The sequence below is a fragment of the Bombina bombina genome, chromosome 11 (genome assembly GCF_027579735.1).
Source record: "Bombina bombina isolate aBomBom1 chromosome 11, aBomBom1.pri, whole genome shotgun sequence".
Lineage (NCBI taxonomy): Eukaryota > Metazoa > Chordata > Amphibia > Anura > Bombinatoridae > Bombina > Bombina bombina.
Genome location: NC_069509.1, coordinates 49,697,152 through 49,715,415, shown reverse-complemented (window position 1 = coordinate 49,715,415; position 18,264 = coordinate 49,697,152). Strand labels below are relative to the sequence as shown.

At 38.0% G+C, this 18,264-nt stretch overlaps 1 protein-coding gene across 1 annotated transcript; it reads right to left on the bottom strand.

The window, feature by feature from the left end:
- Positions 1-6,159: 6,159 nt before the first annotated feature.
- Positions 6,160-13,976, bottom strand: PLK1 (polo like kinase 1). The gene is made up of 10 exons (XM_053694861.1): positions 13,459-13,976; positions 12,067-12,235; positions 11,808-11,952; positions 11,624-11,717; positions 10,480-10,699; positions 8,877-9,035; positions 8,329-8,406; positions 8,099-8,253; positions 7,784-7,966; positions 6,160-6,769 (listed from the first exon to the last, which is right to left on the bottom strand). The coding sequence occupies exons 1-10, from the start codon at positions 13,852-13,854 to the stop codon at positions 6,563-6,565; spliced, it is 1,806 nt and encodes a 601-aa protein (XP_053550836.1). The 5' UTR covers positions 13,855-13,976; the 3' UTR covers positions 6,160-6,562.
- Between the last annotated feature and the right edge of the window lie 4,288 nt (positions 13,977-18,264).

Sequence of the window (18,264 nt, the reverse complement as noted above, 5' to 3'; positions counted from 1 at the left end):
GTTCCTCTATGGCTACAGCTTGTGCTGCCAGAACTAGCAATATCGGACTTGAATTGCTTCAACAGCATCTTTCTCCGTTAATGACATTTTGGTCTTAATTACTTATATCTAATGAGCCAACCTCTTTATTAATGATGCCTCAATAGAGCTATCACCCTTTTCAACCAGAGCCTTTGCATTCAGAGTTAATGTGACAGTCAAGTCCAAAAAACCTTTCCGATTCCAATAGGGCCTGTAATTTTAAACAACTTTCCAATTTACTTTTATCACTAATATTGCTTTGTGCTCTTGGTATTCTTAGTTAAAAGCTAAACCTAGGAGGTTCATATGCTAATTACTTAGACCTTGAAGGCCGCCTCTAATCTAAATGCATTTTGGCAGTTTTTCACCACTAGAGGGCGTTAGTTCATGTGTTTCATATATATAACATTGCATGGGAATTTACAGAGGGGTTAGCACTGATTGGCTAATATGCAAGTCTGTCAAAAGAACTGAAATAAGGGGGCAGTCTGCAGAGGCGTAGATACAGGTAATTAGAGGTAAAAAGTGTAGTATTACTGTGTTGGTTATGCAAAACTGGGGATTGGGTAATTAAGAGATTATCTTTTAAAACAACAAAAAAAAAATCTGTTGTTTACTGTCCCTTTAAAGCATGGTACACTCTTTGGCTAAAATCCTGGTCAACTCTCACTGCCTCTAAGCACAAGCAGACAATCTGTTAGAAGCTAAAATATATGTTTAAAAGCTTAGCTCTTGTTAAGTCTATGACATGTAAAGTGGTCTTTTCTCCCCTACAGTAAGCAGCAGCACATGCCACAGTCACTTTCCGCTAATGCAAGAGGGTCACAGAGGGCTAATGTAACATTCTTCCCACTTGCTTTTTCCCTGTTGGAGAATACCAGTCTTCCAGGGATTATTGCTAAACTCAAAATGTAATCTAATTTAAAATGAGGAATTGTATTGTGAAACTGCATCAGGTGCTGTTTTCATTTTCCACCGCTCCCTATTTATTTACAATTAGTTAAAATTATGATTTCAAAAAAGAAATAGCTGCTTTATATCTCTAAAAAGAATTTGGTGGTAGTGTAATAAGGGAACTGAGAAGAGGGGGAGGGTTCCTCTTACAAAGTGGTTGATATAGTTTAGCAAGCACACAAATAACCAAAATCCACTCTTTAAAATTGTACTGCATGCTGAATATCCCTCAGTACTTATTCACGGGGCATTAAAAACACTAAATAAATGCTAGATATGATGCATTCAAAGAAAAGTCTAAGAAAAAAAATGTTTTTTTTATTTTGAATATTGACAAATTCAGTAAAGTTTGCGTCTATAAAACAATGGGAGCTGCCAAAATAGTAATTCTCCACAAAATTCTATATGTACTCCAAACACTTCCCATACTGATCCCCGATGCAACAATCAAACAATTTCAAAAACTCAAATTCCTTTATATGGAATCACAGACGCCCAAGAGTCACCACACACACCTTATACCGAAAGAAATCTAATGGAGGTCTATGATTTCCAGATTTAATGTACCTTTTGCAACTTTCATGACCAGAATTGGGGACTGGTGCAAACACGCCAACCATAAAGAATGGGTACCTCTTGATCATGAGCTTTCAAAAAATACACAACTTGGCGGTCAGTGATGGCTTAAGGTGAAAGACGAACAAAGCCATCCTAATCCCCCCTTCTCATAAGCGAGACATTCAAAATATGGGACAAAATCAAAAAAGTTATGACGGTCTCAACACCACACTCACCCTTGACACCTTTACGAAACAACCCTAATGTCCCCCTGCAATTGAAATCAACCAATTGAACGATACAAGTGATACCCCATTACCCACTTTTACAAAACAGCAAACTTAAGACCAAGGAAAAAAATTGTCGAAATCATAGGTCCCACATTCAACAAATGATATGCACACCTACAACTTTCACATTACTTCTCGACACATGTAGCTAAACAAAACTCACTTAGACCCTTAACACCATTCGAATGATTAAGCTATGCCATTCCCACATACGGGTATCCTCTTCCTCTCCTATAAATTGCTTCTCTCACATCACTCTATAAACCCCCCCATCATATAACATAAGTTGGGAAACAGAACTCTAGGACCATCAACCACCTAAAATATGGCAGATAATATACAAACAAATGAGCTCTTCCACTTCATCTATATCCACAGCAGAAACATGAATCTCATCTGCAGGTGGCATTACACCCCAGATAAGCTAGGGAAAATATTCCCGGGTTCTCACACTGACTGTTTGCGAGGATGCGAACACAGAGGCACCTTTACACATATATGGTGGATGTGCCCCATAGCACAAACATATTGGGTTGGATATTAGAGATAGAATCTGTTTTTAGGCATTTCCCTTCCCCACAAACCATGGACATTCTTATTTAACTATTTTCCTCCTCCAAAATGTATACTCCCGACTCAGACTATCATGGTCAACACAGCCAAACTATATATTCCATATAATTGGAAAAAACCCACAATACCATTTGAGAGATCGAGTGACTACTGTCATAGACCTAGAGCAATACCACTACTCAAGACTTAAGAAAATAAACTACTTACCTATTCTACTTATTTGGGACACATACATCTACCCCAAGACCTCTAGACAATTGCGACTGATCACGAGAGACCTTCCCAACTGAAAATACCTACGACACATAGCTCAGAAAAATCTTTGCCTTTATCCCCCTCCTTTCAGAGATCTCAACGACAATTAACCACCATATACAACTCAAATAATAGCACTATTTTGCAATCAATTACTTTGTAACACTTCGTTCTATAACACTGATGCACAATTGTTTGTTTTATTTGCATGTTTAACTTTTCCATTAGTTATGTAAAATTAGAGCAACAATTGGTTTAATGACACAATGAAACCTACCAAACAAACCTCGGAATAACTTTGGTCCTAAAGTTGGCCTTTAACCAACACAGACCCCTGCCTACATTACTTGGACATTGTAAGATTGCCTCATTTTCATTTAATAGTTTCCAATGCTCATTGTGTAATGCATACATTTGTTACAATAAAGCTCTGTGAAGGAAGAAAAAAAAAAAAAAAAAAAAAGAGAACTTATTTTGAAATATACATATACAGTCGTATGCAAAAGTTTAGCCACCCTTGACAATTTCCATGATTTTCATTTATAAATAATTGGATGTTTGGATCAGCAATTTCATTTTGATCTATCAAATAACTGAAGGACACTAATATTTCAGTAGTGAAGTGAGGTTTATTGGATTAACAGAAAATGTGCAATATGCATCAAAATGAAATTAGACAGGTGCATAAATGTGGGCACCCCAACAGAAATATTGCATCAATATTTAGTAGAGCCTCCTTTAGCAGAAATAACAGCCTCTAGACGCTTCCTATAGCCTGTGATGTGTCTGGATTCTGGATGAAGGTATTTTGGACCCTTGCAAAACATCTCTAGTTGTTAGGTTTGATTGTTGCAGAGCATGGACAGCCCGCTTCAAATCACCCCACAGCTTTTCAATGAAATTCAGGTCTGGGATGGCCATTCCAGAACATTGTACTTGTTCCTCTGCATAAATGCCAGAGTAGAATTTGAGCAGTGTTTTGGGTCCTCTTGTTTGCAATATCCAGCGCTGGCGTAACTTCAACTTTGTGACTGATCAGTGATTCCTCAACATTATTCTCAAGTATCTGCTGATATTGATTGAAATCCATGCGACCCTCAACTTTAACAAGATTCCCAGTACTGGCACTGGCCACACAGCATGATGGAACATCCACCAAACTTTACTGTGGGTAGCAAGTGTTTGTCTTGGAACGCTGTGTTCTTTTGTCGCCATGCATAATGCCCCTTGTTATGACCAAATAACTCAATCTTTGTTTCATCCACAGCACCTTCTTCCGAAATGAAGCTGGCTTGTCCAAATGTGCGTTTGCATACCTCAAGCGACTGTTTGTGGCGTGTGCAGAAAAGGCTTCTTCCGCATCACTCTCCCATACAGCTTCTCCTTGTGCAAAGTGTGCTGAATTGTTGAACGATGCACAGTGACACCATCTGCAGCAAGATGATGTTGTAGGTCTTTGGAGGTGGGCCGTTCTCACCATACTTTGCCTCTCCGATATTTTACTTGGCCTTCCACTTCTGGTCTTAAGAACTGTGCCTGTGGTCTTCCATTTCCTCACAGTGAACACTGACAGCTTAAATCTTTGCTGTGTTTTTGTAGCCTTCCCCCAAACCCTAATGTTGAACAATCTTTGTTTTCAGGTCATTTGAGAGTTGTTTTGAGGCCCCCCATGTTGCCACTCTTCAGAAGAGAGTCCAAGAGAACAACTTGCAATTGGCCACCTTAAATACCTTTTTCCTCATGATTGGATGCACCCGTCTATGAAGTTTAAGGCTTAATGGGCTCACCAAAACAATTGTGTATTCCAATGAATCAGTGCTAGGTAGTTACAGGTATTTAAAATCAGCAAAATGACAAGGGTACCCAAATGTATGCACCTGTCTAATTTTGTTTTGATGCATAATGCACATTTTCTGTTAATCCAATAAACCTCATTTCACTACTGAAATATTAGTGTCCTTCAGTTATTTGATTGGATCAGCACTTTCATTTTAATTTAACACCTAATTATTTATAAATGAAAATCATGGAAATTGTCAGGGGTGCCTAAAACTTTTGCATACGACCAACTGCTAACTTGCATTAATATACAACCATGATAAATTGACCTATATTGGAAAAGGCAATAATGCATCAACCCACAAAAAAAAAAAAAAAAAAAAAAAAAAAAAAGTGTATTTAAAGGCAGTCTACACCACTTTTTATTGTTTAAAAAGATAGATAATCCCTTTATTACCCATTCCCTAGTTTTGCATAACCAAGTTATATAAATACACTTTACCTTCTATGATTATCTTGTATTTAAGCCTCTGCAAACTGCCCCCTTATTCAGTTCTTTTGACAGACTTGCATTTTAGCCAATCAGTGCTTACTCCTAGGTAACTTCACTTGCGTGAGCTCAATGTTATCTATATGACACATGAACGCCCTATAGTGGCGAAAACTGCCAAAATGCATTTAGATTAGAGGCGGCATTCAAGGTCTAAGAAATAAGACTATGAACCTCCTAGGTTTAGCTTTTAACCAATACCAAGAGAACAAAGCAAAATTGGCGATACAAGTAAATTGGAAAATTGTTTAAAATGATATGCTCTATCTGAATCATGTAAGTTTATTTTAGACTAGACTGTCCCTTTAAACAAGGTCTACAGGAAGGATACACTTTGCAATTCGTTGGCTTATGGTAAAATATTTACAAAAGACAAGTCTTAACATGTTTAAAGCAAATTAACCCTCTTTACTGCAATTTTTTTTTTACCTAACTGCCTATCATTTGTCTTATTTGGAGAAGCCAATCTGGCCTTAAGTCCAGACAAGGGTAGTCACTGCAAAAAAGACACTGCTACATATATGTCCGTAATTGGCTTCAGATAACTGCCAGTTATAGAATGCAGAGTTAGGTGTGAGAAGTCTGCATGTGCATTTTAAGTTCCGGGAATTAAATATTGCTCAATTTTACTGCCAAGTTGTCTCAAAACATAACTAAAAGTTTTATAAAAGTCTGTTTACGTTCTTTAACATTCAGGTTAGTTAGCATTCACCCCATGGCAGAACATGCAGTGATCTGAGATGTCATTGCAGAAAATGCAGCATGTCTGCAGAAAGAACAAACACATGCAAGAACGGTTAGCGCTTTAACTCTGCACCACATTCATATAAGCAATGCACCTCTATTACTACATTTCTATGTTAGACCAAGCGAAAAGGAAACAAATTTATTCAAGGGGCACTTGACAATTGCATTGCAAATTAGCTGCAGACAAAAAAGAAATTGTAAACTTCTGCACTATTATAAAACTTTAAAAATTGCTTTATATTTTTCCAATTGACTAACAGATTGCATTTAAACTAGTGCTTTAGCGCAACTGCCTAATTTAACAAAAAAAAAAAAAAAAACACCACTTTTTACATGAGAACACCATTAAATAGGAATAGTCTCCCATGCACAATTTTCTATAGCATCTTTTTTTCAAGCCAAGTACAAAAAAAACCCCAACAAAGTCACAAGCAGGATTTACAAAACTTTAATTTGCTATTAATATACAAAACGATTAAGTTTGGCATTTTTACATTAAAACCAGACACCATATAAACATTTAGTAACAAATATAGCAGACAGGACATAAGTACATATGCAGCTCAGTAAAAGCCGGCGTTGTGTCATGATGTCAAATAGAAAGCACCAGTCAGAACTGCAGAAACAGGGGGGAAATAAGTGAACTGTACAGTTTGGGGGGGGTAATTTAATATGTTTCTTGTTGCTTTTCAAATACATCTTAAAATTCACAGCCCAATGCTACCACAGCAAGGGTTAACCCTTCTAATACTTTAGCAGGAGAAGGGGATAAAGTGTTAAATTTCCAGTCCTCAAGCAGCCTGGAAAAGGTATTGTCCAGAGTTTATAAGTCCAGCTACGCTGCGCTTTTTACACGTGCAGAGCCAGATTTTGAGCTTTGCAACTTTTCCACCATTGTTCGTGCATAGCGCAGGCGACTGGCCAGCTCTTTGCAGCAGCCAAACTCCTCAATTGCGCTCAGTTTGTATGTCCTGAATTCCCGCTTCTCATCTATGTAAGTGACAGCAGCCATAAGTGGGCAAAGGATGATTTTTGTATGGTCCTGGAAGATAAAAAGGTGTTAGACATTACATGCACATCCATCTCAAAACCCACAACCAATGCCACCTCTATAACCTGTACATAAGTGCATGCGATTAAAGCTACAAAAGAGGTCAAAATGAAACCTTGATTCAGATAGAGCATGTGATTTAAAAACATTCCACTTTACCTCTTATCAAGTTTGCTTTGTTCTCTTTATATCCTTTGATTACAGCTAGGTATGCTGTTAAAGCTAAGGAGCATGCACTTCTCTTTAGCATCGCAAACAATGTTGCAAACACTAGTGCCAGGTGGCTATAGACACATGCACACTCCTGAGCTCACCCAAGTATTTTTAAGGGGTACCAAGCGAACTAAACAAAATTGATAAGCAAATTGGAAAGTTATTTAAGGAGTCATGCTCTAAACAGTCAATTTAAGTTTAATTTTGACATTACTGTTCCTTTAAAATCAGGCACACTTGTTTACTGTCCTTATAATTTAGGACTCTGCAGTGTAGGGTCCGCTCTCCCCTAAAGCGCATAACCCACCCCCCATGCATTGCCTTGCCACATCTACCCACAAGAACCCAACCAATAGAGCCGCTTTATTGCTAAATCCTCAGATAAACGCTGCAAATTACACATAGCTTACAAACTATTTAAGGGACATGAAACCCAAAATTTCTCTTGTGATTTAGATAGCACACATTTCTAAACAATGTTCTAATTTAAGTCATTGTCTTGGTATCCTTTGTTGAAAACCATATCTAGATGGTCTCAGGAGCTAGCTGCTGATTGGACGCACATATGTCTTGTGATTGGCTTACTGATGTGTTCAGCTAGTTCCCAGTGGTACATTACTGCTCCTTCAAGAAAGGATACCAAGTGAATAAGTAAAATTAATAGAAGTAAATTAGAAAAAGGTGTTTACAATTGTATGCTTTAGCTAAATAAAAAAAAAAAAAAAAAAAAAAAAAAAAGTTTGATTTTGTGTCCCTTTAATGTGCCTCTACAATATTTCCACCACTACTTACCTGGAAAAAGTTGATCTGAACGGTGCCATTACTCAAATGGAGGATAATTGCACTCCGCGTCCTGAACCAAGTACGCAGGTAGGGCAAGCGAGCCAGCTCGTCACCCTCCCGAGGAGTGATGTTCGCACCAGCCTTAAGAAGGTGCTCGCTCATGTAGTTACGGAAGTACTTTAGCAGCGTAATCTGTAGGAAAATGCATCACACTAGGTTAAAGAAAGCCAGCCATTTAGTGCCAATCTTTCCACACAATACACAGCCATTTTACAGACCAATATGGAAAAGCTACTCATAGCAACGCAAACCAAGGCAAGTTACCTTCTTTGTTAAAGCAGCAGGGTACGAACGCACATTGAGATAAGACTCTGTATTATTGCGCTCAATATATTGCAGGCTGTCTCCATCAGTATACATTATCAACCGTGTTGAGTCATTGAAGAGAACGCCTACACTGTTGTCACAGAGCTGGTAACCTGTGCGGGGGAAGGCATTATTAGACTAGCGTTTTAGTAAGATAGATATTTAATTGGCAAATCAAATGTACATACCTAATCCATACTTGTCAGAATAATCCACCCATTTGCTAACCCAGAATATTGGATTACAAGCGGGATCTTCTGCTTCCTCTGAAAAGATAAGAAATTGTCATATTAGAGTAGTGGTAAAGTACTGTGGTTAAAAGGACATGAAACCTTTTTTCAAAATTCAGATTTTAGAAGTACATTTTAAAAATGTGTATACCCTTATCCAATTTGCTTCCTTATCTTGCTGAAAATCATACTTAGGTAAGGTTTAGGTGCAGCCAAGCACTACTGGGAGCTAGCTGCAAATTTGCTCACCCAATTTAAGCTAGCTCCCAGTAGGGGCATTGCTGGGAAAAAAAAAACAAAAAAAAAACCGCAAATTTAATAGAAGAAAATTTCAAAGTTATTTAAAATTGTATTAAAGAAAAATTATAAGAGAACCATTGCTTCTAGACCGTTTCTTTAGCTCATGAGCTGCAGGAGATATCTAGATGTTTTGACACCCACCCCTATATAAGAAGCTTGTTCACTGGTAACAAGTTAAAGCTCTCAGTACCAGACCATGCACTCACCTTGTTGGATAGTTGCCCTCTCTGATGGCTTTGCAGCATTAACACTTGTGAGTTGCAGCAACATATCAGACAGGTAGCAGTCTGCGGGCTCCGTTCCCTCAGGGGGGACATCTTCATCCTTTACAGCCATCGGCTTCTCAACAAGAGGAGATTCCTGCCCTGCATAAGAGGAACAGATAGGAGCTTAGATAACAGCCTAACAACCATTTGCTACGTGTTTAAGGGATATTAAAAGGGCACAAATGCTATATAGAAGGTTTTCAAAGCAAAGAGTGTGGATGTATACTCTAAACCAATTAGTTTAAATACAGAGGATGTGTAAAATTAGTTTTAATAGGCACCACCATGTTGGAAGCTAGGTTTTACATTCTCTCTGCTGCAGACAATGCTGTGGAAGAGATAGATGATAGATAGAGATGATAGATATAATTTTACCACAGCCTTATCTGCACACTATTTGCAGTCTTATCTTAGTCCTCAGTGGAAGGAAGATGGGGGAACCTAGGTTCTAACATGTCAGCTCCCATTACTTTACAGAAAGTGTTTAAAAATAAAAATTATACTCTGTACAGACAATTTGAAACCCACAAAGGAGTTAAAAAGGGACATGAAACACAGATTCTCAATTCTTAGAGCAAGCAATTTAAAAAAAAAAAAAAAAAAACCTTTAGTTTACTTGTATGATCTAATTTGCTTTTTGGTCCTAAAAAGCAAACCTAGTTAAAAAGGGACATTCAACACAATTTTTTTTTAAAGATAATATAAAATTTCTGTATGTTTTTAAGTCCCTAAAGACAGCCCGCTGATCACATGCTTTTGCTTTTCATATCAGGGTAAGCTAGTTCATGTGAGACATAGATAACATTGTGCCGACTCCCATGGATTCTACCACCACATCACTAATTGACCTAAATGCAAGTCAATAGATAGTCATGTGATCAGAGGTCATCAGATGTTTAGAAACAAGGTAATCAGAGGTAAAATGTGTATTAATATAACCATGTTTTCTGTGAAAAACTGAGGAATGGGTAATAAAGGGATTATCCATCTTTTAAAAACAAAAACATCTGAGTTGACTGTCCCTTTAAGTTCAGCAGCTGCTAATCTGGCTGTAAATACATCTCATGTTATTGTCTCACCCATGTGTTGCCGTTTCTTTAACCCCTTAAGGACCAGCGACGTACCCTGTATGTCACTGGCCTATTTTTGGGACTTGATTGTTTTAAAGCGCAGTCTTGCCACCAGCATTGAGACTGCTCTATTCCACAAAGCCTGCTGGAGGGAGCGCATTAATAGTGTGTTTTTGCTAGACTTGTGCTATGTCCTGAAAAAAACCCTTAACGACCAGTGACATACAGGGTACATTGTGGTCATTAAGGGGTTAAAGGAAAGCAAGAGAACAAAGCAGACTCAATAAAAGTAAATTGGAAAGTGGTTTAAAATACACAACACTGAAAGGTCACAAATGCTAAAATGACATGATCTAAAAAGGAGTATCAAGTGTCATCAAGTGGCTTCTCTTAACAGGTGGAGACTTTCCAACAAATGTTGCTTTATGGTTTATAGACACAAAGACTTATACCATAAAACTATTCCTACTAACCTTTATTAATTGTAGTGAGTGGCTTCCGTAAGCTGGGATCAATGCTGCTTGGAGCAATTGAAAACCTGGGAGGCACAGTGAGGCAGGTAGTGGGGAGCCGGTTAGGAATGTAGCCAGTTGTAAAAAAGTCATCATTCAGCAACTCGTCAATAGTGGGCCTGGTTTTAGGGTCTGAGCGAAGCATTTTCTGTATAAGTGCTGCAGCTACAGGATTAATGTGCTGGAAGAAGATTGTAGGAATGTCAATTATAGGGAAAAAAAATAAATGTATTTATCTTCATTTACTTGCTGTACTTTCCCCTTTTATCTACAAAGCCTTAGTCAATGGGTCTTCTGCACCTTTACTTGAAATCTGACCTTTCATCAAGCTGTTTAGGAAAGTACTATAAGAAGGGAGGTTTACAAAAAAGCTGTGCAAACAAAAAACAGCACTTCTATTTCTTTGTACCCAGGCAAAGTCTTAGTGGTAAGAGAGGTACATTTCTGTAGTTGTGGCTAACTGGATGTATCACACCATGAAGTTACAGGGTTCACATGATTTTTAGTGTGTTCAAAAGCCCTAAATGAAAGGCTGAGAACTATTTTCTGAAGGCTCCAAAAGCGCCATTTAAAAGAGCTTAGCATTGGGGTGGTTTGAGTCCAAAAAAATGCAACTAGTAATTTTGCAGTTAACCAGATCACTACCATAACTAGGTATAGTATTGTTTATAGTAATACAAGAATTTGTGCATCACTACCAGCAGAAAAAATATAAGTCACTTAAACAGTGTTAGCCAGTTCAAGATCAGCAATGTATTGCCGCTCTAGAGTGCAACATGGGCCAATCGAGGAAGGCATATAAGTGAAACGGTCAACCAATGACCAGGTAATGCATTGCTGCTTCAGAGACGACCATTAAAGTGAAAAAATTTAACAAAACCACTGCAATATAAACTTTCATGAACGAAAGTGCCCCCGTTTTTAATAGTATTTTAAAAAACTGGGCACTCATTCATGAAATGTTACATTAATTTTAAGCAAGCAGTAGTGCAATAACTTTTCTAGAATTTTACTGTCCCTCTATTATGTCCCTTTAATATACAACAATATAAAGGCATTAAACATCAGTCTTCAGTGCCATGCACACAGACCGGCCCAGACCTACCTTGGGAATAGTGTACTCATTCTTTTTAATCCGCAGGTAAGTCTCTTTCAGGCATGATGTCTCAAAGGGAGGCTTTCCAACCAGCAGCGTGTACCTAGGAAATAAGTCAAATGTAATTAGGATCCCGATAAGGAAGTATGGCTTAGTTTACAAGATTGTGCTGACATCCCTGAGAAGAACTCACATGATGCATCCTAGGGACCATATGTCCACTTCAAAACTGTGTCCCTTCTTGCCCAAAACTTCAGGTGCAATGTAATTTGGGGTCCCACAAAGAGTTTTCTTTCGCTCCCCATCAAATTCCACTTTGGTTGCCAGCCCAAAGTCACCTGAAGGAGATATCAGTTAGAGACAGACCAGCTAAGGAGTCTTGCTCAGAACTCAGTCACTGTACAGCTATGGCTAAGGTTCTGAAGCAGAGTCCAAATTAGTACTGAAGTTACCTATTTTGACTTCCATGTCATCATTAAGGAAGAGGTTCCCAAGTTTCAGATCCCTGTGAATGACACGATTGCTGTGCAAATACTGACAGCCCTGAATTGTCTGCCGCAAATAGTATCTGGCTTCTGGTTCTGTAACTGCTTTCCTTCTCTTGTGCAACTCCAATAGAGACTAAAGGGAGGGAAAAAGGAAAACAAAAAAAAAGTTTATTAAAATAAGATCACACCAGACTCAACTAAATCATTAGAACAGATCTGCTGCATACTTCTAAAAAATGCAACTAGCAAATTCTAAAAAGCTATTCAAAAAAACTTATATGAATTTATATTGGAGGAGCAGGAATTTGTTTCTATTCAAATCTGAGTGAATAAAAGCCACCAGCAGGGGGCGAGTTGAAGTTTATAAAAGTTTCAGTTGGACTGTGGACTGTTGATCAGCTCCTGAGCTGCAGGCTGTCAGGGAATCCGCATGTTAGGTTTAATCAGCAGAATTGAAATTGACATTTTAATCTTTTTAACCAAAATAAGCCAATTCATTTGTTCCCAGAGTCAGTGCTAACAAAATAACTTGTAGTATAACTGCTGAAGACAGCTAGCTAGGAGTCTGCCTTACATTAGTCAGACAACAGTACAAGTACCTAACAAAGGAGTAAGTTGCAGGGTATTTTAGAAGACTAAGCCTTTTAGCATTCAGAACTGATTTCAGTTATAAGTTGCTACTATAGATTTACTCTCCAACAATAGAACTCTGGACCATAAACGATTATAAAATGCCTTGTGACAAATGGTTTATGGTAACAAGATAAAATATGGGCACGTATGTAGGTGGCCCAAATAACTATTTAGCTGCCAAAAAGGATCCAAACAAGAACTTGCCCTGCATTGTGCCATAATATATAAAAAACACGTATGGGGATTTCCTTATATGTATTACTGTAAGCACATACTGGTGTGTAGTGAAATGTTACCAGTTATACCAGCATATCCATTCACTCTCCAGTACCCACAGCCCATTGACGTTGTACCCCTCCACGAGGCACTCCCTACCACCCCCCCCCCCCCCCATTTGAACAATTGACATTTTATCCACTTTCTATAAATGCCACCGACACTGAAATCAATGTAACCCCCTCCCTATGCTGAAATCCAATATACAATCAGTAACCCTTTACTTTCCCTCAAGCTCTCCTGGTCTCAGCCCTTGTACAGTTGCCCCACCACCTCCCTTGTATGCTCAGATATAAGGGTAACAAGTACCCCATTAGGATCCCCTAAATCAACCCCCCCCCCCCTAATAGACCTCACTAACCCCTTCTTATACACTAATTTATGTTATAACCATCACAGGGAAGTTGCACCCTTTACACTAAATTGCACAGATCCTTCACAGCTCACCCTCCGCCTGCAGAGCTCCAGCACTACAAATACAAAGTCACTGTCCTCGAAGAATCCGTGAAAGCCCACAACGTGCTTATGTGACAGGCTGCGGTGAATGGCGATCTCCATGGTCATCTTGTCCTTCTGATGCGGCTTGAGCAGTAAGCTCTTGGGCACGATCTTGCCGGCCAGGACCTCCCGGGTCTCTAAATCGGTGATCTCGTAACATTTGGCAAAACCTCCTTTGCCTAGAAAACGGCCTCTCAGAAACCGGCGGTGGGTGCGGGGATCAACTAAAATTTCGGGTATCTCCTTTACTGCTGCAAGCGATGAGGACGATGAGACCGGGGGTTTAACTGCATCGGGAGCAGCCGTAGTCAGCTTTTGTATAGGCTTACCGGCTATTTGTGCCATGGTTAAATGTATGTTATTGTATAACTGGAGAAACCAGCACTTGTTACCGGCCGAGATCACTGCTACCGGCCCTTTAATCCCACTACTCCCGGCCCTGCAGCCGCCGTTGGTTTTGAAGCAGAATGTGCTTTGCTGATTGGTGGGTGGTTTAAAAATAAGCCTGATGCATCATGGGAAATTGGGAGATTTAAAAGGACCAAAGGGAGGAGATGTCATAAATAGCGAAACTTTATTGACTACTTTGGACAAACGAACAAGATGGCGGGGAGTGGTTTACGTGCATTGCCATGGAAACGCTGTAGACGCCTTGACATTTTGCACATAAACAGGAGACGGAAACAAAATGTCACATAAACGAAACTATAATGCACGGTTGTCACTAAGTGTTGTTAACGTGCTGATATTACCAGACAATGATAAAACCCGAGCTGAGCGGCCTCATTTTTATTTTTCCAGCCACATAACATTCAGTCACTGTAATAAAACACTGGGGGTTTCAGTTCAGGGCTGTGAACAATATTGTAGTTTGGTTTTTTTACTCCTTGAAAATAAAAAAAAACGGTTTCCCTGACAGGATGAGGAGCACGAACCCTTTTTTTAAATACTAATTCCCCTTTAGTATAAAATGATTCCCTTATATTTAGGATAGGAAAATCTATTTTTAAATGATGCTTATATGCATTTTACTTAGTCCGTTAGAAAAAAACAAAAAAAAAAAACGAATGAAATTAGTTATGATTAGTTATTTTTATATTTGCATCAGAATGTCCTTCATTGTAAAATATATTCAAGGGACATAATACTCATATGCTAAATCACTTGAAAGTGAGCTGCATTACTGTAAAAAGCTGACAGGAAAATATCACCTGGACATCTCTATGTAAAAAAGAAAGATATTTTACCTCACAATTTATTCAGCTCACCAGAGTAAGTGCTGTGTAAACTGTTATACTTCAGCTGCTGTCCAGCTGCAAGTTGAAGAAAAAAAAAAAAGCCAATCAGCATCCGCAGTGCTGAGGTAATGCTTTGCTGTGATCTCAAGATATTTCACTGAAATCTCATGAGATTTCATAGAATTTACATAAACTGAATAGAAAAATAACATGACTGTGCCTGCACATGCCAGGTGCACACTTCCTTGCAAGTCCTGGGACAAACATCCTGAATGGCTGCTTAAAGTCTCTTTACAGTGGAGTGTGAATACTTAAAAAATTTAAGGTAAAATAACTTCCGTTTTTACAGAGAGATCTTTAGGTGATATTTTCTACTCAGCTTTTTTTTCCATTGTCCCTTTAAAGAGCTATAATAGTTGATTTATATGCTTTAATTTGATAGACAATGTAATTTTAAGACTATTGACCCTATAGTACTGTGTTTTTAACCCACACGAAAGGTCCAATCAGCAGCGCTAGTTGCACATCTGAGTCAGCGCGTCATTTATTTATTATTACGGCCCTTTGGCACTAGGATTTACCATTGGATCAAATAAAGGGGACTTTCAGTCATGAAGTATAAAATGTCGGAAGACAGTAAGTACCTTCTGCTTTGTCCTGTTACATATACTGTATATTTATAAGTGGACGTTAGACCACACATAAACACTACGCAGGCACAAAGACTACACTTATACACTACATACACATACTGTACACTACCCCACTACACACACAACAAACATATGTGGCTACACAAATATTTTTTACAATAAAAAATACCAGGAAATTAAATGGCAAAAACTTGTGTTAATGCCAAAGTTAAAGTTTAAGTTCTCAATAAAATATTTCAAGTTGTGGAAATTCAAAAAGTAACCCCCAAAGAATTTAATAATATAATAATATTAGAATTTCCAGTGTTAGGTTGGTAACTTAAAGGAACAGTCAACACCAGCATTTTTGTTGTTTAAAAGATAGATAATCCCTTTATTACCCATTCCCCTAGTTTTGCATAACCAACACAGTTATATTTATATACTTTTTACCTCTGTGATTATCTTGTATCTAAGCCTCTGCAAACTGCCCTCTTATTTCAGTTCTTTTGACAGACTTGTATTTTAGCCAATCAGTGCTCACTCCTAGGTAACTCCATGGGAGTGAGCACAATGTTATCTATTTGAAACTTATGAACTAACACCCTCTACTGGTGAAAAACTGTCAAAATGCTTTCAGATTAGAGGCGGCCTTCAAAGTCATACGCCTAGATTTAGAGTTTTGCGTTAGCCGTCAAAACCAGCGTATAGGGCTTCTAACGCTGGTTTTTACCGCCCACTGGTATTTAGAGTTCACTTACCGACACTCAAATTTTTCCGAACGCAGAAAGCTCTACCGACAGCTCAGACCCAGGAGTTAACATCTACCGACAAAATAAACATCCATGAATCACAAAACAAATATTACACAAAGTACACTTACACTCATACAAACACTACACTATATTTATTTTTCAGATTTTTTTTCTTCCCATCTAAATAGAAAGGATCAAAGTTGCAAGATCTCGGGTGTTAGAAAAAAAAACCAACACAAATCTATTTTGCCATTGACTTACATTGACAGACGGGAAAAGACACTCATATAGCTACATCTAAATAATAATATTATCACAAACATACACTCATCGATGCATACAAACAATATACACCACATTACATACACAAAGAAGTTATTTATTACGAAATGAACACGATTTAGCTACTTTTTCACACAAGACCATGACGTCACTCACTTTACGCTCAAAACCAGTCTTGGATTTTATTTACACACAAATTTTGAGCCTCCATTGACTTCTATGGGGAAGACATGCTCGTGCACGCGACAGACAGATTTCCCTAACGCACGCAAAAAGCGTAGACAAAAAAACTCTAAATACCAGCGCTAGAATTCGGAAAATAACTCATGTTTTTCTGCGTTAGACCCAGCTATGACAAATAGATCAAGAAATGGCTATTTCCCTATGGTGGACTTATGGAGTTTACTTATGGGAAATTCACAACAACATTAAATTGTATGATACTTTTACATTACATCAACTACAAATCACCATCACTAGTAACAAACATTTTCAACAATCACATCACATTTAAACGGACACAAAAATAATTGGAACATGTCAGGATTCACAAACAGTAGACAATGGGAAACACCTCTCATTTACCTTTATTATTGCATTTCATTTATTCAACTCATATGATTGCAGCAACAGCATATCTACATAGGCTTAACACATGATCAGTCATGGATGCACATACTTTACTTTTAACATTCACTCATACATGTGCATTCAAATGATGGGGGGAAAACACATTACATTCTCTCTATGAATCACGAAACCGAAAATCGGGATTTTACTGTACTTTTAACATCATGATTCGATCACAATATACCATTAGGAATTACGTACAATAAGAACATCATTACAACAGATTACAGCTGTCACTTTATGGGAAAGAACAACAATGCTAGACCGCTTTAAAGAAGTCAGCATATGTGGGATACAATCACAATATATACGTATATGTACATAACACGCATCACGCAACCACAAAGCACACATTTATATTTTAATCAGCACACAATAACAATGTAGTCAAATACAACAACACAATGAGGATTTCAGAAATACACAGGCAGGTTAATAATATGATGACGTCATTAGAAGATTCAACCATACACATTACAGCTTTACAACTGTACCGCCCCTTTCAGAACTTTACCACTCAATACAACATATACGTAAACAACAGTTTGGAACATCATTATTATGGCGATTTTAAAGGGATGCGTACTAAATATTGTCAGCTCGCAAATCACTTATATATATACAATACTACAGATGACAGCCGTAAGTTCAGAATTAGTATGCCGATTTTAAAGGGACGTGTACAATATTGACATCTCGCAAATCACTTATATATACAATACTACAGATGACAGCCGGAAGTTCGGAATTATTAGTTCAATTTTAATGGGACGCGTACAATATTGACATCTCGCCAATCACTTATATATACACAATACTACAGATGACAGACGGAAGTTCAGAATTATTATGCCGATTTTAATGGGACGCGTACAATATTTACATCTCGCTAATCACTTATATATACAATACTACAGATGGCAGCTGTTACTTTATCGTTTACAAACAATATTGCAGCAACATTGATTGATCACATTCTATGCACACATTATACACAACTATGAACTTTCATTCATGTTAGTGTGCTTTTTACTATAACATCGCGTTTAATAAATATTTATTACGCATATGAACAAACATTACAAACATGCACTGTATGTGTGATATTTTACCCTTTCACATTGAGATTCATTGGGGGAAAACAACATTTCACCAAACACCTAAGTAAACCGCCCACTTTGAAAGCTTTCGCGCCGCTCACATACAAACAAGTGAATA

Excerpts from the sequence above, each read along its gene's own strand:
- PLK1 (XM_053694861.1), bottom strand. The coding sequence starts at position 13,854 with ATGGCACAAATAGCCGGTAAGCCTATACAAAAGCTGACTACGGCTGCT. Across the intron at positions 11,953-12,066 it reads TGACATGGAAGTCAAAATAG|GTGACTTTGGGCTGGCAACC; the intron begins GTAACTTCAGTA and ends TATCTCCTTCAG. Across the intron at positions 8,407-8,876 it reads GAGGGCAACTATCCAACAAG|AGGAAGCAGAAGATCCCGCT; the intron begins GTGAGTGCATGG and ends TTATCTTTTCAG.